The sequence below is a fragment of the Nymphalis io genome, chromosome 18, assembly GCF_905147045.1.
Source record: "Nymphalis io chromosome 18, ilAglIoxx1.1, whole genome shotgun sequence".
Classification (NCBI taxonomy): Eukaryota; Metazoa; Arthropoda; class Insecta; order Lepidoptera; family Nymphalidae; genus Nymphalis; species Nymphalis io.
The window spans coordinates 5,343,039-5,366,099 of record NC_065905.1 but is presented as its reverse complement, the minus strand read 5'-3'; the positions used below and the strand labels follow the sequence as shown (position 1 = coordinate 5,366,099).

The 23,061-nt window shown below is 32.6% G+C and overlaps 1 protein-coding gene across 3 annotated transcripts; it reads left to right on the top strand.

Moving 5' to 3' along the window:
- Positions 1-4,207: 4,207 nt before the first annotated feature.
- LOC126775270 (fatty acid synthase-like) lies at positions 4,208-22,745 on the top strand. Of its 3 annotated transcripts, none has more exons than XM_050497079.1 (40): positions 4,208-4,279; positions 4,627-4,784; positions 5,221-5,413; positions 5,766-5,886; positions 5,974-6,177; positions 6,736-6,852; positions 6,950-7,128; positions 7,952-8,094; positions 8,317-8,520; positions 8,607-8,793; positions 9,314-9,476; positions 10,030-10,199; positions 10,850-11,001; positions 11,493-11,676; positions 12,008-12,156; positions 12,535-12,719; positions 12,849-12,968; positions 13,186-13,295; positions 13,371-13,561; positions 13,729-13,889; positions 13,968-14,225; positions 14,385-14,502; positions 14,590-14,838; positions 14,993-15,424; positions 15,502-15,645; positions 15,718-15,833; positions 15,901-16,054; positions 16,134-16,305; positions 16,394-16,506; positions 16,694-16,858; positions 16,947-17,119; positions 17,192-17,341; positions 17,425-17,634; positions 18,037-18,145; positions 19,688-19,847; positions 20,374-20,539; positions 21,230-21,380; positions 21,666-21,839; positions 21,916-22,021; positions 22,114-22,745. In XM_050497079.1, exons 2-40 carry the CDS (start codon positions 4,668-4,670, stop codon positions 22,686-22,688), a joined length of 6,945 nt encoding a protein of 2,314 aa, XP_050353036.1. In that variant the 5' UTR covers positions 4,208-4,279; positions 4,627-4,667; the 3' UTR covers positions 22,689-22,745. The 3 variants fall into 3 exon arrangements, with proteins under 3 accessions (XP_050353036.1, XP_050353037.1, XP_050353038.1); XM_050497080.1 differs by having other exon boundaries at positions 4,232-4,279; positions 4,620-4,784; XM_050497081.1 differs by having other exon boundaries at positions 4,267-4,279; positions 4,668-4,784.
- Positions 22,746-23,061: the final 316 nt, after the last annotated feature.

Genomic DNA, 23,061 nt, shown 5'->3' with positions numbered 1-23,061 from the left:
AATCACAACAATAGTAATTTTAATATATAAAAGTATATAAATAATAATTCGTGAAACTTTATGTTATAATATAATAAGTTAAATAAAATTATAGTAAATATATAATTTTAAATAATAATAATGTTTATTTATCGTCACAAAAACAAACCTTTTATAATTAAAAAATGATATTTATCTAACGAGATCATACGTTAATGTCATAGTCTAGAATGTGTGCTGATGTCAAAAATAAAATATTTTCTATGGCTTGATCAACAAATATCCGAGCCGAAAGAATTAATAAAAAACGAATGGCCATCAATAGCGCCATCGACTTGGGAACTAATAAGTTATGTCCCTTGTGTTTATATTATAATTATATGTACATATACAAGGTTATTCGGAAAGTCGTATTTTTTAAATTATAAAATTGCTACGTAGCCACGTGTTATGTAACAAATAAGACCCACAAGTGATTTTAAAATATGTATGCATATCGTTAGTAATCATCAAATCATCTCAAATATTCTGACCTGTTTTTATATAGGTATCGTACCAAAAATCATCACGAAATTACTGGACTTCTCTTAATATTTATATAATATTTAATATTGAAATACATATTTTCTCTATGCATAATTTCTCGACTCGTTTTATTTTTAATTTTTTTATTTAAAGTTTATTGCCAATAAAACACAATACATCATCATAATCATCATATAGGCCTCTGCATCTTTGACAGATGGTTTAAGCGGCATCGCGAAGGCACTTGATTTCATGACTGAAAAGACCAATGCGAGATAGGATCCTTCGGCCGCACTTCCGACAAGTGTATGCGCCCTCAGATGGGCGGGGTTTGAAGCCCGCTCATGACGCCTAGTGCGTTTTTCTTTTAATAATTTAAACCAGTCATTGTCATGCTTTGATTGACCTTCGTGAATAAGGCGTCGCCACTTGGCACGGTCCTCTGCCAGTTCCTCCCATCGTTTGCTAGGGATGTTAAACGCAACCATATCACGCTTAGCGCAATCTTTGTAACGGAGCATAGGCCGCCCAACAGACCTCTTTGCATCCACAACCTCTTCCAGTAGTATTTGCCTTGGAAGACGAGTCTGCTCCATTCGATGCACATGTCCCAGCCACCGTAACCGTTTTTTTTTTTAAAATGGCCGTGATGCTAGGCAGCTGTGCCTCGCCTAGAACAGACTCGTTTGTCACGCGATCCTGCCATGTGATGCCCAGAATATTCCGAAGACAGCGTAAGTGAAATGTGTTTAGTCGGCGTTCTTGTTTTGCGTACGTTGTCCACGTTCCTGCTCCATACAAGAGTGTGCTTAGGACACATGATTGGTAAACAAGCATTTTCGTTTTTACCGTAAGGTGTCTGTTATCCCAAGCCCTTGTACAGAGCCTCCCGAATATAGAGGCTGCTTTGCCGATGCGGAAGTCGATCTCTGCATCAAGCGAGAGATTGCTCGACAAATGCGACCCAAGGTAGCAAAATTTGTTAACCACCTGTAAAGGTGCACCGTTAAGCAAGATGACTGGTTGCTCTAAACATCCTTGCGCTAAAATAACGGTCTTCTTGCAGTTTATGGACATTGAAAAGAGGTCGCACGCTCTGGCAAATTTGTCCATTAGACTCTGGAGTTGAGCTTGGTCATGAGCAACGAAGGCAACGTCGTCAGCGAAGAGGAGACTATCTACAAATAGGTCCTCCCTGTGGCGTTTGGATTTCAGCATTGAGATGTTGTATAGCCTACCATCGGTTCGCGTGTGTAAGTGGACGCCTTGCTGTTCATCTCCAAAAGCAACCTTCAGAAGCACCGAGGAGAATATTCCGAACAAGGTGGGGGCCAGTGCACAACCTTGACGAACACCACGGCGTACGTCGAATGGCGTGGATGTGTTGCCATTGTGCAGGACGGTGACTTCCATACCTTCGTGGAACGATTGCACTATCCTTAGAAGTTTTGGGGGGCCTCCAACTCTGACAAGAACCGAGTACAACCCCTCTCTGCTCACGGAGTCAAAAGCCTTGTTTAGGTCTACAAATGCAATGACTAGGGGGGTATGTTGTTCCCTACACTTTTCTTGTAGCTGTCTGAGTGAAAATATCATGTCGACAGTTGACCGTTGAGACCTAAAACCACATTGTGCCTCAGGGTATACGCGGTCGGCGAGCCTTTGTAGTTTGCCTAAAATGGCCCTGGCAAGGGCTTTACCGACGATGCTAAGAAGAGATATTCCGCGGTAACAGTTGCAGTCGCCACGATCGCTATTGCCTTTATAAAGAGTGACGATGTTAGCATCTCGCATATCCTGAGGGACGTAGTTTTCTTCCCAGAACTTAGCCAGGTGGTTATGAAGGATGGGCAAGAGGCACTCAAGCTTGACGTCTTCGGTGACAACATCGTCTTTTCCGGGGCTCTTTCCGCATTTGAGCTTCTTGACGGCCAGATAAAGTTCCTCTACTGTGGGTGCAACGTCTAGCTCGTGCCAAGTTGCCAGATTCGGGACAAGCTCCACTGCTTCTGGCTGAATATCCACTGGGCACGAGTAGAGCCCCTTGTAGTATTCTACCCATCTTGCCATCTGACGGGTGCTGTCTGTTATAACAGAACCGTCGGTTTCCTTGAGAGGTGCCGTCTTTTTTGGAGTAGGTCCAAGAGCTCTTTTGATGCCAGCGTACACCCCGCCAATATCCCTCGCGTTTGCGCACGTCCAATACGCGTTTACAAAGAAGCGCGTGCTACGCTGGAGTGAGGCTTTTGCCTTCGTGAGATCTTTACGCGTCGCATCGCAAGGGTTAAGGCGAAAATTTAAAGTGGCTTGACGTTTCGAGTCAATCAAGGGAAGTAAGTGCTCCTCGTTTTCTTGACACAATAAACGAAGTTGCATACATCCATTTTGCGACTTGAAACATAATATTTACATAATTTGGACGTCACACTTACTATTTATAGCAATTTCTACTATTTCTTAAGTCGTTTTAATATTTGTTAATTGTTTTTTAATTCACCTCGCTTTCGGCTTCAAAGGAAAAAATCAAATGCTAACCTACATTCGTCGAAATAATTATAACTCGCAAAGCCGCTGCTTTGTTGAAAATAAGTTCCAAATTTCATTAAGAAACAGGGCATTTTCCCGAAGTGGCTTATCTGTGTTCATCTCATTTTATATTACCTGGTGAAATCATAATACCTTAGAAGTTACTGAATTATACAACATTACATAAAAAAAAACATTAAAAATACTCCTACGACAGTATTGTTCCGGAGTTTATACCTTATAAAATATTTTTTAAAGTAAATATCACGTTTTAAGTAGTGAATTATTCCTCGTTGAATAATAATAAATTATTCGAAATCTGTAAAAGGTTAAGTAACTATGCGATTTAATTTATCATTTGTATTGTATGCAAAATAAAATATATATAATCAATATTCAAGTAAATAAGGCAGTAAGATTACAGTTATATTAGTTAAAAAAGCAAATTTTATTTTTTTTTATTTACATTTTCCTTTAATATCAAATTTTTCGTGTGATAAGAAATACTATTAGGGGATCAGTAACCATCAACATCAATCACAAAACTCAAATCTTTTTTCAATTAACGGATCGCCTAATTTATCTTCAGCGCAGTTTTTCTGTTGATAAATTTTCAGTATCAGCCTGGAGTTAAAAAGTTGGCAGTGGTCGGAAACCACGTAAAGCCTGTGCCTGATGTCAGTCGTGTTTGATTGCCGTCCTGTTGGTTTATGAGTGTTGAAATATAAAGTACACCTGTGGGTGCGCAAACAATATCATTTCTCTTGCACAGTTGACAAGTCTTTCATATTTGCCCTCGTGGCCGAATGTCAGTGAAGAGGAATTCAATGCAAATAATGTCCCTAGTTAATCTTTTCTTACATCACAGTTACTGATTATCAACTTTATTCATAAATGAATGTGAGTGGGCCATTTAATTTACTACTGTACATTATTTTTTATTTACGTAAACTATTAAATAAACTGTATTTTGGTAAACATTAATATACACATTTTATAAACCTTAAAAAACTTAAGTAAAATAGTACTTTTTAGTACTATTAAGTACTATTTTACTAAACGAAGTAGCGGGTTAAAGCCAATATGACAATGCAACATGAATAAGGTCAAGTGAATTGTTTTTTATCATTTATAAATGCTAATTAAAGTGCAAGTATATAATTATGTGTTCATGTAAAATATAAAATCATTTACGAAATTAATTTTATTGTAGTCGATCAAGGATTAAACCCTACGAAACGCGATTGAGGTGAATTACTTATTAATATTTTTTTTTCTTAAAAAAACAATTTTTTGAAACAATTCTCTATTCTATTCAATTCTAGTTTCATATTGGTACATTTATGTGTTCATATTTTCAATGTTAAGTATTTTTTTAAATAAGAACTCTTATTTGATTAAGTTTTATTATTAAGATTAAGACTTATTTAGTTAAGATTTGATACCCGACATCTATTTTCAAATTAAGGGTACACTAATTTTACCTATCACGATTATACATGTTATACTTTGACGTCATAAAAAAAATTGATATTGGAATTGTTTTTATTAATACGTATTTAGTTTTTATTTTATACAAATTGACGCAGTTTTCAGTTGATAATCAAATAATAACTAAATATTAAAAAAAATTGAAGATGCCATCTTTTGAGGGTAAGCCGGACCAGGACAAAAGAATTGTCATATCTGGGGTCGCAGGTCTTTTTCCAGGAAGTCGCAATGTAAAAGAACTATCCAATATCCTTTACAATAAGGTTAGTAGATGAAAAAAATAAATATTTTTTACGCCGATATAGTATTTACATTTTATGATGTCACATATTCAGTACTTGTAAGTAATTATAATTATAAAATAGAATATATAATCTTTATGGTGTCTTATTACATCTTTAGCTTTTTTAAAATGTTAATAATAGTGTAATGTTCTAAAGATTACGCGATAATAAAATCTGGAAATCGTCGTTAGAATTTTAGATGTTTTCATGTGAGGGAAATTCGTCATGCGATCATTCCTCTCATCCGATTGTACACATTATTAGAAAATGAGCATTGTTCAATAACAATAAATAAATGAGATTTTTGTTTAGTTAAGCGATAAAGTGAGATAAATACTTGCTACAATTAGATTAAAATTCACAAGATAAATGTAATAAATGCAACGTTAATGTTCACAATTTTTTATTAATGCAGGAGTACCCGATATCGTCTGAAAACTGTCGCTGGAAATATGAACATCCCGAGATGGTACCATTTATTGGAAAAGTGCCTGACCTAGAACTATTCGATGCTCAGTTCTTTAAGGTGCATTATCGTCTCAGCCAAAGGATGGACCCAATGTCCCGTAAAATCTTAGAGCAAGCATATCAGGCTATTTATGACGCAGGTATGATGAATAGAACTAGACTTCATAATATGTTAAATCAAAGAATAGAAATCTTATAAAATGGATCATGGTTATTTTGAATATTAGGCCGACGATTTATAAGACCCAGCCTAATGTAATGGTGTGTACTGTGCATAGGTATTGGCATTGTTTCATACGCAAGCCATTGCTTCCAATGTCAATGCATCACCAACCATGGGGTCTAAGATATATTCCTTGTACCTATATAAATGCACTCGCTCAATAACCCTTCAAACCGAAATATACATTGTTTGGCACTAGAATGAATGATAAAAGAATGATAACTACATTTATTTTAAAAAACCCTAGACTTTTAAGTTTTTTTTTGTAGGTATTAGCCCGCAGCAACTTGACGGAATGAAAACTGGTGTTTACCTCGGATGTGGTTTCTCTGAGACCGAAAAGGCTTCCTTTTTCGATGAATCATCAAGGAATGGATTTGGTCTTATCGGGTGGGTATATTTGTATTTTATCAGAATTACCTCCCTTATATATAAAATATAAAAAACTGTATGATTTCTTACTCTATTAATTTTCAGATGTAATAAGAGTATGTTCGCGAATCGTATTTCCTACTGGTTGAATGCAAAAGGTCCATCACTATGCATTGATCAAGCCTGTTGCAGCACTTTTGCAGCGTTGGTATCAGGATACCAAGCAATACTCCGTGGTGAATGTGAAGCCGCGTTAGTTGCTGCTTCGAGTATTTGCTTACATCCGCAGAGTATTGTTCATTATAATAGGTAAGCTTCATATGATTACGGTAGTAGTTTCATCTGATTACAGCAAAGCTAATTTGCAAATGTTGCTTTATTACCTGGAGGTAAGACTTTGTGCAGGCTCATCTGGGTAGGTACCACATATCATACCCACTCATCAGATATTCTGCCGCTAAGCAGCAATACTTAGTATTGTTGCGTTCCGGTTTTAAGGGTGAGTAAGCCAGTGTACCATTACAGGCACAAGGGACAACATCTCAGTTCCCAAGGCTCTTGGTACATTGGCGATGTAATGTCGATTATAATATTATAATAATTGGCGATGGTTATTATTCCTTACATCGCCAATGTCTATGGGCGGTGGTGACCACTTACCATCCCCAGTTACTCGTCCGCCTGTCTATAGCATAAAAAAACATAATGAAATGTGTCAGTGTCGCTTGCTACAACCCGAATTTGTGGTGAATTTTTTTGGAGAAAACTGGTAAAATATCTATTCAAAAATGCAAAGAGCCTGAATAAAATATAAGAATTAATTGTATAATAAGAATATTTTAATTTTTTATTTTCTGTTGTTTTCAGAGCCCAACTGTTAAGTCCAGATGGCAAAGTCAGATCTTTTGATGCCAAAGCTAATGGATGTGTAAAGTCTGAAGCCGTCGGTGTTCTTTTTCTTCAGAGAGCTAAGGATGCCCTTAGGTATTATTTGTATATAACGTTTAATTTTAATCAAAAACGATATTTACACTGAGTTTTTTTGAGTTATATTGTTATAATTATACATACAATATTTCAGAGTGTACGCTGAAGTTGTACATGTGAAATCTCAATTCACGTCTTTATCTAAAGGAGAAAAAGGTCCTAACTATGGGTTTTACCGTAGTCCATCTGATACAATTAATTTTTTGAATAATTTTTACAATGAAGCAAATGTTCCACCTCAAGCTGTAAAGTACGTTGAGGCTTTTGGCTCTGGTAAGTACAATAAAACAAATAAAAGAAATAATCGAATCATCCCTTTAAAATAGAACTTTAAGTCCGGCAACCAGTCTACATTTTCGTTTACTATAAAATAAACTTGCATGAAGTTTCTATGTAAGTACACACGTAATTAAGTTATTATTTTTTAATATTTTTGATGTGAAACATCTATTGGCACGATTTGGAGGCTGATTCAAATGCTTTAACGGCAAACGACATAGCCCTCTCTCTACTTCCTTGTGTGATTGACGCTTGTATTATTTATTATATAATATATAAAAAAAGCCGAGATGGCCCTGTGGTAAGAACGCGTGAATCTTAAGCGATGATCGTGGGTTCAAACCCGGGCAAGCACCACTGAATTTTCATGTGCTTAATTTGTGATTATAATTCATCTCGTGCTTTACGGTGAAGGAAAACATCGTGAGGAAACCTGCATGTGTCTAATTTCACTGAAGTTCTGCCACATGTGAATTCTACCAACCCGCATTGGAGCAGCGTGGTGGAATAAGCTCCAAACCTTCTCCTCAAAAAGAGGAGAGGAGGCCTTTAGCCCAGCAGTGGGACATTCACAGGCTGTTACGGTGTTACGGATATATAATTAATACATCAACGAAATTATATATTTTTATTTATTAAGCTTCATATTTATTTATTGCTGTTCTTTAGTTGCACATTCTTTCAATAACCATTAATTTCAATGTTTCACATTTGCCGGGTGTCCCTTGAATGGCACTCATTTATTTTATTATTCTGTTGCGTGAATATGTTGGATAATTATTAATATAGCCTGTGACGTTTATTCGTGTGGTGTTAGGTATACCGGATGCTGACAAAGCCGAACTCGAAGTATTAAGTGAGGTGTTTTGCAAAGGAAGAGATGATCCACTTTTTGTTGGATGTGTAACATCTAATATTGGTTATTCGGAAAGCGCGTCAGGAATTTCAGCTATTACTAAGGTTCTAAATATATATTTTTATGTATTTTTTTGGCTTCACTTATTACGTTTATACAGATTTACGATATATACCGAGGTATAACGTACTAATTTTACAGTAATAATTAGTTTCATGTTTTATTGTTTTATCGCAATCGTTATCTTTTTTATTCGTACTTATTAAATTTGGAAATAAGTTTATATACATATATTTTTTGCATTTTGATTGTTTAATTTTGTACAGGTTTTGCTTGGATACAACAACGGTAAACTGGCATCAAATCTACATTGTGATACTCCAAGGCAGGACGTTGATGCGGTTAAAGAAGGACGTATTCAAATAGTAACTGAACATCACCCGATGGACCCTTCCTATGCCGCTATTAATAGTTATTCGTATAACGGAGTTAATGCTCATGTTTTATTAAAAGGACATAATGTTCAAAAGGTGAAAAAGGATATATTTTAATACTAAATTCGAAATTTATATATTAAAAAGAAATATTATTTTATTTAATCAAATTTTCTGCATAGGATCTCAACCGTTACAAGACAACTATTCCTTATTTAGTAACCATCTCTGGGCGTCAAGAAAGTTCAGTGCAAGTTATTTTGAAAGATCTGAAAACTCGTCCCATTGATCCCGAAGAACTAGCCTTACTTCATAACATCCATGAAAAAAGAATATCAGCTCATATTGGTCGCGGATTTACAATTTTAGGTATGAGGAAGTAATTAAGTGTTACAATAAATGAAAGTAATAAGTAAAGTAACAGCCTGTGTCCGTAGGCACTGCCAGGCTTAGGCCTCCTGTGTTATTGAGGAGAAACTTTGAAGCTTATTTCACCAAGTTGGTTCCGCAATACTGATTTTCATTCGACACATGCAGGTTTCCTCGCGAATTCCTTCACCGATAAGTGCGAAATTAATCATAAACTCAAATTAAACATATTACAACTCAGTTGTTGCCTGGGTTCGAAACCGCAATCTTCAAGAAGAAGATAATATAAAAAGACTGTGCGAGCGATGACATGTGCAATGTAACTGAGTAAGGAAAAATTTGGGTGTAACTGAGAATTTTGTTGATAGGAATAGAAAAGATAAGCACACTGCACCGATCCGAAGTAAAATAAAGTTAATTTTAGTAGTGTCAGTTAATTTGACTATATATAACCTAACCACTTGTTAAGCTATACCACAAAAGATGCAAACATTACTTAAAATATTTTTCAATCCTACAGCCACTAATGATAATAATGAAACGATTAGTTTATGCGAAAAAAAAGGCTATTTCGACGACGCAACACGACCGCTATGGTTTGTTTACAGCGGAATGGGCTCCCAATGGGCGGGCATGGGTACAGAGCTCATGCGTATACCAACTTTTGCTGCTGCTATTCAACGGTAATATTACATATTATATCCATATTTTATTGATATTTGTGTTATTCGCTATAATTGTCTAAACAAAACTAAAGTAAAAAAGTTTCGATTAATTGCTGTGTTGAATTCATGCAAAAACGCCAGAACGCTAAGCAAAGATCTGAGATAATATAAACGAAAATGGTGGAAAATCTATGGTTTTGAATAATAATTTTTATATTATATTTTAGCCACAACTTTAGGTTAACGGTAACTTTAAATAATTATCAATACGACCAGTTTACAATTATTATTTTTCTCCATGTTTTAAGAAACAGCAATTACAATAAGTCCACACATATTGTATAACAACCAACATTCCTTGTTTTATTACTGTCAGTTTTAAAATTAGGATATCATGTTCTAAATTTATTTATAAAGACTTCGAAACCAAGAAGTATCTATTACATTAGAAAAATCTGGAATTAAATATAATTCAATAAATGGGGAATTTTATTCAACCTCTAATGATTATTTATAGTAATTTACAAATATGTTAAGTTAAATAATGTTATAATCTTTCAATGTATTATAGTTGCCATTCAGTTTTGGAGCCAAAAGGTGTGGATATAGTTAAAATTATAACTTCACCCGATCCGAAAACCTTTGACAATATTTTAAATTCGTTTGTTGGTAATGCGGCAATACAGATAGGACTTACTGATATACTCAAAAAACTAGAAATATTCCCAGACAAGGTTATAGGTGAGCACAAAAAAGATCCATTTTAATATTTTTTTCGAATATCTAAACATGCACGATTACCAATGTGCCGACTGCAAATAAATGGGATAAAGGCAAGCTTATGATGGTGATGGTGACGTATAAAGACATTTTACTGGTGGTAGGGCTTTGTGCAAGCTCGTCTGGGTACGTACCACCCACTCATCAGATATTCTACCGCAAAACAGCAATACTTGATATTGTTGTGTTTCGGTTTGAAGGGTGAGTGAGCCAGTGTAATTACAGGCACAAGGGACATAAAATCTTAGTTCCCAAGGTTGGTGGCGCATTGGCTATAAGCGATGGTTGACATTTCTTACAATGCCAATGTCTAAGGGCGTTTGGTGTCCACTTACCATCAGGTGGCCCATATGCTCGTCCACCTTCCTATTCTATAAAAAAAAAATTCTTATACTGCACTAGTTTTGCACTCGTAGAAAGATAAGGTCGCCTTTGTATGCTTTATATTTAAAAAAAAAAGAACAGCTTGTAAATGTCCAATTGCTAGACAAAGGCTTCTTCTGATCTCAATAAGTAGTTTAAATAAACAAGAGTATGGCTTTGATATAATATCTCTATATTCACTCTTAAATAAAAATTATAAAGTAAACTTGCGAGTATCAATTTTGCAGGTCACAGTGTAGGAGAATTGGGATGTGCATACGCAGATGGTTGTTTTACAGCGGAGGAAATGATTATGGTTGCGTACAGCCGAGGTCTCGTTTCTATTCAGACTCCATTCATTGTTGGATCTATGGCCGCTGTAGGCAAAGGCCACCAAGAGGCTTGTATTATATAATTTTATTCCATTTTTTTTACTTGTAAGGATTAAAATAATAAATGATTACTTTTAATATTGTCCCTACGTTATCTGCCTCAAAAGGTACCCTACAAACTGGGCTTTTAGTAAATTATATATGTATTTTTTATCTAAACATAGCTCAACATATATTCTTATGTATTGTCACATTGTGCACATATATATAATATGCTCTATCCCCTCATTCTCATAACCCGATGACAAAGCTGATACAACCGGAAACTGTCCAAGAGAAAGGAAAGAGAAGACCGATGGATTTACGTCCTCTCTAAAAGGCGGAAGTTCATGCTTCTGAGAGTTTCTCGATATAAGACCCACTAACTTTACTTAGCTTAACCCGTGGTTATACTCTAGGACGTCTGGATCTGCGTCCTTATAGCCACTTGACCAACGAGACATTTCTATATATAAACACAACTTATGAACAATAACATTTTATATAAATTATATTTTAGATACTTAAAATGCTTCCTCCTGAAATTGAGGTAGCTTGCCATAATAGTTCTACGTCATGCACTATTTCTGGACCAAGTGATATTATGAAGACATTCATATCGGAATTGACTTCTAAGAAAATATTCGCTAAGGAAGTAGCTTGCTCTAACATTGCTTATCATTCAAGATATATAGCTGAAGCAGGTATAGTACCATTTCAGTAAACAAAATCGTCTTGTTTAATGTCAATATAAATGCTTACAAGTTAAATCGAAATGTGGACATTTTATGTACTAATTTAACTACATTGAGTGATATTCTAATTATATTGTGCAATATAGCGTTTCTTTTGAATTGTTAAGATTTTTTCTATTAATATTTTTGTCTCACAAACAAACATAATATAGTATCATCCATGCATTATAAAGGTTTATAGTCAAATAAACATTAATTGATTATAAAAGATGATTTACTAAGGTTATATGTAATACGATACGATAAACGATTTTATCGTAATTTTATCTTACATTTTTAGGACCTGGTTTATTGGAACATTTAAATAAGGTTATTAAAGAACCAAAGCTTCGTTCTGAGCGGTGGATTTCTACATCGGTACCACAAGATCAATGGAATGAACCCTCTGCGATGTACTCTTCTGCGGAATATCATACAAACAATTTACTAGTAATTACATTTTTATTATTAAATCCTTTGTCATTTATAAGGCTTAGTGTTATGTACTTTAAGGACGACGACCTGTGCGTTGTTGAGACCTGATAAAAGTGTACATGTAGTGTTGTAAAATACACAAATACAGTTATTTCAAAAGATCATAAGTCTACTTAACAAAAGATCATAGGAACTGAACATGTTTTCAGTTCATATGTTTTCTCTCTGGTTTTTATGGTAATGAATGAATAATGTAATTTTGATAAATATACTAGCTACAAAAGTAAATAGATAAGAAGTCTACCTTTACCTAAACTGTAGCATAAGTGTAGCATAACTGTAGCATAAATAATATTACATATTTTATAACATAATAATTATTACTTTCCTCAGAGACCTGTGCTTTTTGAGGAGGCGTTGAAGCTGATTCCTCCCAATGCTGTGCTTGTAGAAATAGCACCTCATGGTCTGTTACAGGCTATTCTTAAACGATCTTTGCCAGTAACATGCCTGAACTTATCATTGACACAACGTGGAAATTCAGAAAATATCAACTATTTGTTGAAAGCCATCGGCGAGTAAGTATATCGATGGAAATTTTTGTATTAAACGAAGTTAGATAAATCGGTAAAATAAAAATATAGTTTTTATGAAAAAATTATGTGATTTTATACTATGAATAAAAAACATTTTTTTTTTCTTTTCAGACTGTATATGGTAGGATTTAATCCTGTTATAAAAACGCTTTATCCAAAAATTGATTTTCCCGTTTCGACCGGTACACCGATGCTCTCACATTTAGTGGACTGGGTGCATGATGAAAATTGGTAAGCCACTTAAACAAACGATTTACAGATATTTAATGCGTTCTCTCATTGTTTATCTCATTGACTACTACGTTGACTACTACATTGACTACTACATTGACTTGATACTTTGTCCAGTTATTTTTGAAATTTCTAGAAATTGAAATGCTTTGAAAGTTAAGATTTGATGAACGTTTAGTATTTTTGTTTGATTGTATTGTTAAATATTTGTTTTTAGGAAAATACCATTGTACGTGGCCGCCGATAAGAGAGTGTCAGCTTCTTGCAATTTTGTTATCTCTGTGCACGACGATGAACATAGTTACTTAAGAGGTCATGTGATCAGAGGTAGAGCTTTTGATCTTGAGAATACGATATATTATAATAGATGTAATATGTGTCATAAATCTGGTTTTTTTATAGAAAAGAATGTTTATCCATTTGCAAGTGCTCTCGTGGCGGTGTGGGATACATTGGTGATGTCTTTAGGGCTGCAAAGGAAAAAAATATCAGTACAGTTTAAAGACGTAAGATTCCATTCGCAGCCAATATTGAGCGATGAACGCCTAATTCAGTTGAATGTTATGTTACACAGAGGCAGTGGAAAATTTGAGGTATTATATTATCACTTAGAACTTTAATTTAAAAATGAAATAAATTTGTGTGTCTTATTTTTAGCATACGTATCGACGAAGTTGGTATAAAAGTTATATTTTGCTTAAAATTAGTTCAAATAAATATACGCCATAAGAAGTATCTATAAAATTCACATTTCTTAAAGGTTATGGACGGTAAAACTGAGGTCATCAGTGGTTTCATTAAAGAGTATAATATAAATCAATGTCAATCAAAGCTGAACGATAACGCCTCAACTGAAAATGAACCGAGTCTTAATGCTGAAGATATTTATAATTTACTCTACATAAGGGATTACAATTACTTGTCAGTATCCCGTGTATTAAATGAATTATTATTCGCTATTTTTTTCTATAAATTAAAAACGATATTTTTTTCTCATAGTGGTGATTTCCGAAGTATTCATTGTGCAAATGCGTCGATTACAAAGGCGAAGATATTATGGCGAGATAGTTGGGACACTTTCATTGACGGCTTGCTACAACTAAATTTTTTAAGACAATCACATAATACTACATCTCAAATTAAGTTTATTAAAAATATTGAAATTAATGTCGACGGTCACATTAGTAACAATGGTGCAATGGAAAGTGGTTCAACACTTATGACTGCACATCTCGACAAACTGAACAATTCGACAAGGTAATATAAATCAATTTGATTTTTATTTTCGATATATGTGAGGTAGTAATACGTTCCTAAAGAAACGATTTAAGGCATTAAAATTAGTAATTTTTTATTTAAATAATATTAGCAAAATAAGCTGTGACATGTTAATAATAATAATAATACTTTTTGTAGGTGTGGAGGAGTATTTTTGCAAAATGTTCAACTTCAAAACTTACCAAAAACAAATGGCGTCACTGAAACGATGGATACTTTGAAATTTATACCACATTTTTCTACTACCGCTATTGATGTACGTCAAATATTCTTTGGTGTAAAAAAATTGGTCAATTATAAAGTATTTAGTGACAAACCTGATATAACTACGGTTATTTTATAGGAGGCTACGTTGCTTGATATTTATCTTCAAGAGGCAGCTGATAATACAAATAAAGATTTAATAAATATAACAAAGATTAATAACACCTATAAAGAAGACGTGACAAGTTCAAGATTCAGTGCAGTCGTTCGGAAATTTGTTGAAAAAAAAATTAAATTTCGAATTGTTAGCAGAAATAAAATTCTAAGCGATACATCCTTACAAAATGTTGATCTTGTCTATGTAGAAAACTTGTCTATCGATAACGATGTGAGTATAATGATTTGTTTTATACATTTTTTTTTATTGTGGCTTTGATTAACCTTGCATTTAAATAAGACAATATTTAACTAATGGTATCAAATGTGAATGAATAAAATGAATTGTCTTGCGGATCTAATCTTTGTTTTTTTTTTATTTACAGCTGTGCCGATCTCTTTATAGCATGCTCAATATGAATACATTTATAATAAATAAAGAAGATAACGCTAATTTACATTCAATTCCACGACCATCTTTGCTTTACCGTGTTGTTTGTGCTCACAGCACAGGAAACAATCGTTTAGAACTTGTACGTTGGAGACCATCTACAGATGCTCGAGAAATAAGTACAATTTCAGTGAATTCGCAATCAGATCTACCAATGCTTTTCTCTACTATTACCAGTGTCTCTGATAAACAAAGTTTGATTGTATTGTCATGTTACCCTCCATTACCAATGTTAAAAAATATTGTGAAAGATTATAGGAAAACGACAAATAAAAACATTTCTGTAATAATGATTAATAAAACGTCAAATCAATTCGAGACTGGACGTCTATGTAGTCCTGACCTTGCCTTTGGTATTGTAGTTGATGTAAGTATGATTATAAAATTACACATTATTGAAACGATGTAACTTAAATTCGATTTATATTTATCATGCAATTTCAGGATGTCATGGGCGGAGAATATTGTCTACCGATCCCTCAAACTTCAACCGTTGAAGGAAGAATGAGTTTAGAATATACAAGTGACGTAAACTCCCTAAAATGGGTAGAGGTTTCAGAACCTACTGGCTCGGGTATCAAAGTCATGGTAAGTGTTTGTATTTGGCACTATTAATATTGAGCTTAACGAATTGTAAAACAAAAAAGAAATTGCTTTCAGGTTCATTATGCCGGCTTAAGTATTGTAGACGCAAAGAAAATTGCTGGTATTATTAAATCTACAAAACATGAAAATCAAAATGTCTGTGGAATGGAATTTAGTGGAATTGTTGAGAGGTAATTTAAATTTAAAAGCATGTACTTAACAATAAAAATAAGAAAATAACGAATCTACTAATTTCAGAACTGGTTCTCGAGTAATGGGCTTAGTGGAGAATGGGGCTGTTAGTACTAAAATTCAAGTTCATCCGAATATGATGTGGCCAGTGCCAGATTACTGGAACTTGGAAGACGCAGCTACTGTGCCTTTGGCATATTGCCTGGCATTATATTGTTTGGTACGTCATTTTGTAATTATAACTAGAGTTTTATATAAAATCCAGATCAGTGTATTAAGACATCATTTATTTATCACAGTGCATAAAGAGTCATTTATATTCTGGTATGCGCATTCTTGTCCATGGTGGAACTGGGGCTTTAGGACAAGCAGTAATATCTATTGCTTTGGCGCACGACTGCGAAGTTTTCACTACTGTCAGTAGTATGAGCAAAAAATCTTTTCTTCGGAAATTATTTCCCGAACTCAAAGGTGAGCATAATATTTATGAAAATGTTACTTACTTGTAATGTAATGTTTCAATCTTATATTTACCCATTTTATATAATGCTAATTTCAGATGATCATATTGGAAATTCACGTAATGATAGCTTCAGTGATATGGTGCTCAATATTACAAAGGGAAAGGGCTGTGATATCGTAATATCTAATGTTAAAGGAGAACTAAGAAGTGTAAGATTTATATATTAATATTTTATACGAATAAAAATTATTGTGTATAATTTGAAAAGGGTAATAAAAACTTTTTGTTTTTCGAAAATTTACTAATGTTTCGAGAATTTCAATTTAATGGATGACCTTTTTACTAATAATAATATTTTTTAAAGTATTTAAAGGTATTTAAGTAAATACATTTCAGACCACTTTAAAATGCTGTGGATCGTCTGGAATCACTATTGATACAACAATACTACAAGATCAAGAAGATTATAACCTAGGAATGGCCTTCATGTTCTTCAGTAGAGGTTTTACTACTGTCGATATAACTTCAATATTTTCATCAGAAAATATAGAAATTCTAAAGGTATCTGTTAAGCAATTTAATGAACGCCTATGTGTAACTATATCGATTAAAATGAGCATGATGATAAAGATACTTGTAAATGTTTTAGCGTTTGCAACTTCTTGTTAGTGAGGGTATAGCGCGAGGTTATGTACGGCCTCTATCCCGCATTACATATGGAGCACACGACGCACCCGAAGCCCTTCGTCTTATAGCTGGTAATCGTCATCGTGGACGAGTCTTGCTAGATCTCAAACAAATATCACCAATTGTACAAACCAGGTATTGGTAAATCCATTTTCTATTGGTTTTCTGTTAGTTTTTTTGTGTTTTATACTTTCCATTATATTTTAGACTAAAATGTTCATCTGAATTTAATCATTTGGTGGTGTCTGATGATGACATTTTTGGAATACATCTTATTGAGAGACTTATAAGCCGTGGAGCAAAGAAACTATTTTTACAGTGGAAGAACCCTTCGAATATACTAGAATTTAAAACAAGGTATTAATTGACTGGATGTAATTTTTGGCTCTTGATAATACTAATGTTATTCTTTAATTTTACATTATTTATAAACTTTTTAGGTCTTGGGAAAAGATAGGCGTAAATGTAAATATATACTACGAAGATGTTTTAAATTCAGATAATGCTCGTGTATTGCTTGATAAGATTAGTATCTTTGGACCCATTGAAGGAGTATATTTAATCGCCATTGACGACAATTACGCCATTAAAATGGAGAATGTACTGAAACAATTAACATTGATGAAACAGAAATTTAATCCCTATTTAAAGTGAGTCATGGATTTTAAATTATTAAATATGTTTTTATTATTACTTCAACGATTCTTCAACTTGTTATTACTGGCACTAACCGTAACGGCTTTTCCCACAGAAGGTAAAAAAATATGTAAGTGCAATTTCTCCGCGTGTGTGCGCTACCCGTTTTTCAAATTCCTAAAAGTAATGTGAACATATTTACTGTAAGAACATATTATGATAAAATTATATTGTGATAAACATCTAGAAAATATAACATTTAATTTTCCATTTAAAGTATTTTACGATATTATTTGCTGTTTAATCATCAAAGATACCTTTTGGTCCCAACCAGCTCTGGGTCAGTTTTCTGATTACTAATGTAATTCGTAAGTGACTGAGGTTCACAAAATATCATAATAATAATTTATGTTTAGGTATTCTACAATTATAAGAGTTGATAGCAAAAATGAAGAAAAAAGATGTAATTTCGAATTTCAACGTCATGAAATACCGACTATTATCAACTTACCAAAACTAAAAGGCGTAAGTTTTAGACTGTACTATAATTGCACTAAGGACGAATAAAAATATATCTGAATGTTTGATGCTAAATTATACTATTTAATTTAAAAAAAAAAAAAAAAAACAAAAAATATGCTTAATATATAATATAATAATTTGTGTGGTCGGGGGACGAAGTTCTTTGCGATATGTTTTCGACACAAAACGTGTTTAAAAATGTAGATTTTAATTAATTATATTGCTGTATTTTTTACACCAAAAAGCGCCTCCACATCCTTTATTCAACTCTCACCAATCAAAGTTTAAAAAAATATTTAAATTTATAAAATTCATTTCACATTTTTAAGAAAATAAGTTATATATAAAAAACACAACTCACTAAATTTATTTTTTCACAATTACACAGAACCGTAATATAACAATCAATATAAGCAAACATTATTTTAACTCTTTTCACAGGAGGCGTTGCTAACAGAATTCAAATAGAATAATGTTTTATTTATTGTGTAAATAATTAAATTTGATTCAAAATAATGAAATAAATTCTAACGAATTTTATTTTGAATATTGTCACAGTAAATTAAATATTTTAACAATAAATAAAACATCAAAAATGTGTTTAAAAGTTTCAAATAATCAAAACAGGGTCTACTATAAATGAAATAATAATAGCTTTATAAATAATAATCTAATATTTTCCAATAGTTCAATGGAATATATATTTCGTATTTTAGTCATTTATAAAATAAAATCATTTAAATGATAATTTGGAACATAGAGATCAATATATGATATTCGAAACACTGAAAATCAAACACCAAAAAAAATGCATGAAAAAATGTAAACAGATATTTTCTTTAAAATGTCAAATATTTGCATTAATCTAAGTAAGCATTAATATTTTATATTATAATATAATATTGACCTACATGAAAAAGAGGCAAGCTGTTTTAGTTTCTCGTTTATTTATTTAGTCTCTTGGAACTTTAGATTTACTTTACATGTATATTTTATATTAATGAATTTTGCTAGTTATACATGAAAAAAAGGGAACGCCATCTATCACATACGATAAGTGGTTATTAAGAAAGATCGTGCCATTACATCGTAGTACCAATTATTGCCGCCAGAAATAAAACGAAATTATTGAATTTTATAAAACTTCAAAAACATTATACATTTATCATTGACTTCTTCTTATTTTGTGTATTTTTTTAAGTTTGAATATATGCTTTTATTATTTTTTAACTAATTTTACTTTTGTTTACACATCAGCCGTATAAAATAGAAAGAAACGGTAATAAAGAGAAAGAGACATAACGCAATTTCGTTATGCGACATTTTCTGCCATTTCACTACTGTAAGCCGCGTAAAAGAACTTCGTTCCAAAAATCAAGGAGTATCTATTGAATCTCACATCGATATGATTATTATTATTGTATTATTTTGTTAGAATATAATCTTATGAAACTAAAGCTATATGTTTATAAGTTCATTGCGACTGTAATTTAGTTAAAGAAAAAATTCTTATCCTTAAAAATATAAGCACAACTTTGTTTACAGATCAATGATCCTTTACGCACTGGACACAAGGGTCTAATCTCAGTACAAAATGCGATTGATGCTCTGGAGTTCACATTAACCACTCCTCAAATATCTGGGGTTGCTCTTAAATGGTCAGATATAAAAATATCGATCTTGGAACGTATATTCTCTATATCCGGTAATTTATATATTTTAATTCTAGAATAATCAAATATATGCTATATGTAAATAATAATATTAATTATTTATTTGTCCATACTCGAAATTATAAATGTACGTCATTACTTAGTAGGGTTTTATGCCTTGCTGGGTTTGTACAACTTATCACATATTCTACTGCCTAACAGCAATACTTTCTTACTATTGTTGTGTTTCGGTTTAAGCGATGAGTGAGCCAGTGTAACTACAAGTACAATTGACATACCATCTTCATTTTCAAAGTTTGTAGAGTTTTGACAATTTGAAGTGCCAATATATATTGGCGATGATATGGCGATAATGTGGCACCAGGTGGCCCGATTATCAGTCTACCTACTCATATGAATTAAGTAAAATAATTAAAATTTTTTTTTTTTTGAAATGCGTTTCCAACAACTATGTTAAGATAATATGTTAATAAATAAGATATCAATAAAATTGGTGTAGACAAATATTGTAATTTGAATACAAGAAAATAAGTAGCTGACATGAACATTCTTTTTCAGATCTTAATAACGGCAAAAATATTAATCTAAGCGATATAAATCTTTCTATGACATTAAAAGATTTGGGTATAGACGTATCATCGTTGGATTCTATACAAGCTTGTTTATGTGATTATTACAATATATCTCGCTCTCGCGATAATATTTTGAATCTAACTGTTCGGGAGTAAGTAAATACCTTCATACTTAATAATATCTAAGCAAGAATTGGAGTACGGAAGGCGTGTGATGATATTATGTGATCATCTATCAATGTGTCAATAATAATATCAATGTGTCGAGGTGCTTATAGTGTTAGGTGTAAAAAGTATTATCATATGTTAATAGATTTTTGTTACGTGATAATAGATGGCGTTAGTAGCATGTGAAATGGCGCTATAGTTTTTTATATTTAAATTACATAGAATACATTATTGTTTTTGTATTATTTAAGCAAAATTAAAGTGTTCGTCTGAAAGCATTGATTTCATTGTGTCATAGTGTTAGAAGTGACGTGCTTGAGAAGCGGAGTTTGTACACAATGAGTTGACAACTATAAAATTACAAACAATGTTTGAGAACAAAACTTAAATCTTAGAAAGAAAATAAAATTATAGCATAGTAGTCGAATAATCAGCGTCGAAATCATAGTTTCCAAATTATTGGAGTGACTTGTAATGATTTAAAAACATTTTCTTATTAATTATCTGAAGTATTATTAGTACCTGATGTAGATTTTATTATTAATGATAACAGACAATCTTATTAAGAGTTAATGAAATGAAAAAATATACATATGTAATACAAGTAATATATTAACAACAATCGCGAACTGTTTTCGAATTTGAGCTAACGATAATAATAAATCATTTTTTAGATTAATCGAGATAGAAAAAGGCGTTTTATCAAAGACACATTACGAAGAAACGCAAGGAATGTGGACGTTTTTCTCTTATGTGGATAAAGATGAACTTCAAGCTACAAATAAAATGATATTTATGCCATCACTTACTAGAAATGCGGCAATGGTACGATGTTTTTTTCAAAGAATGCTAAGAACGTCCCTTTTCAAAAATTCCTTCCAAGAGTTTGTGTCAGGAGAGTTACTGGAGGCCGACAAAATATTATATAAGGAGTTCACCTTTCACATCTTTAGGCAGCCATCAAGCTATTAAAGCTTAGCCAACGACAACTTCGTATTAGTCGTCGATATATTGTCTATGTGCATATAATCGTAGTTCATTGAGATATTGTTAAATCTTTAAGAAATGTTTTTTTGGTTAATTTTCCTTAACTATATCTTTTAATTTCAGAATTCTCAAGAATTTGAGTTGAGTCAGACATATCTCTGTGTAGTGCCTGGGATCGAGGGACATTATAAACGGTTCCAAAAAATCTGTGAGCGACTTAAGCTTCCAGTTCTATTGTTACAGCCAGGCTTAGAAAAATCTGAGAGTATCTGTGAAACAGCCGAAAGATTGGTTGAGGTTCGTTAAAACTTAGGACATGTTTTGGTCTTCATTTTTAAAACAAATATTAACAAAAAAATCACATTTTTTCTAGATAATGCCTAAAAAAGCGATGGAGTTACATAAAAGATTTTATCTGCTAGGCTACGAATATGGTGTATTTATAGCCTTGAAAATGGCAGCTATACTAGAAGAGAAAGGTTAATAAAAATATTTATTTTAGAATTTGTACTTTTAATTTACGGCATCTGTAAACACTCGTAAAAATATATTCTAATAAATTAACTTTCAGGATGGACTGGTACAGTCTTCTGCATCGGAGGATCGCCAAATGAAATTTGCAAAACAATCAATAATAAACTACAGGAGTATGATACTGATGTAGCATTACAAGTTGCTGTAATTAAGCACATTTTTATTTTGATGACTGGCGCCGATACGAAAGAATTGGATTGTGTATTAAGTAATTCTATGACGTGGCAAGAAAGAGTTGAGTGTTGCGTGCAAAACCTTCGAGGTCGAGTTGGTTATTCAAATCAATTTACTCGTGAGCTAATTGAAACGACATATTCACGAGTGGCTCAGTTGCGTAGCTCCAGCGCTGAATCGCGAGCCATTCAGTCTCAACTGGTATCAATGCGTTCCAAATCACCTGATGATCATGAAACAGATTCATCTTTGCAATGCTATTCTAAGAATCCAGTAATTGAATATGATTTAAATGTTCCATTTTCATACCTTACGAAGGATCCACAATGCGCTGCAATCATCAATCGTCATCTTGATAAAGATATTCTCAAGGAATTCGAGAACACAAATCTCTGTGAAACTTATCTTATAAATGAAGGTTACATAACCAATGTTTAAATGTTTTTGTAATGCCTAATAACAAAGTAATAAATATTGAAACTGATTTGCCTACAATCTCTTTTAATATTCGTATTACCTATATTGTATTATTTATGTTTCATATTTAAAATATTTTCTTATCAATAATTTTATGCTACGTATCTTGTTATTTGACAAATTCAAATTTTATTAAATAATAATAATAAAAATGTTAAATCGTTTTAATTGATGTCATGTTTTTTCAACTTATGAATAGGACTTATGATAGTTTTATACAAAGTTAAATAAATAAGTAGTATTAGTAAAAACAAAAGTAAACAGCCTGTTAATGTCTCTGATACACAAAGACTACTGGGTAAATAAATCTTCATCTCTTAAGTTATTGTTTATT

Coding starts and splice junctions, on each gene's coding strand:
- LOC126775270 (XM_050497079.1), top strand. CDS start 4,668: ATGCCATCTTTTGAGGGTAAGCCGGACCAGGACAAAAGAATTGTCATA. Junction 7,129..7,951: donor CGTTGAGGCTTTTGGCTCTG/GTAAGTACAATA, acceptor GTGTGGTGTTAG/GTATACCGGATGCTGACAAA. Junction 8,521..8,606: donor AAGGACATAATGTTCAAAAG/GTGAAAAAGGAT, acceptor TTTTCTGCATAG/GATCTCAACCGTTACAAGAC.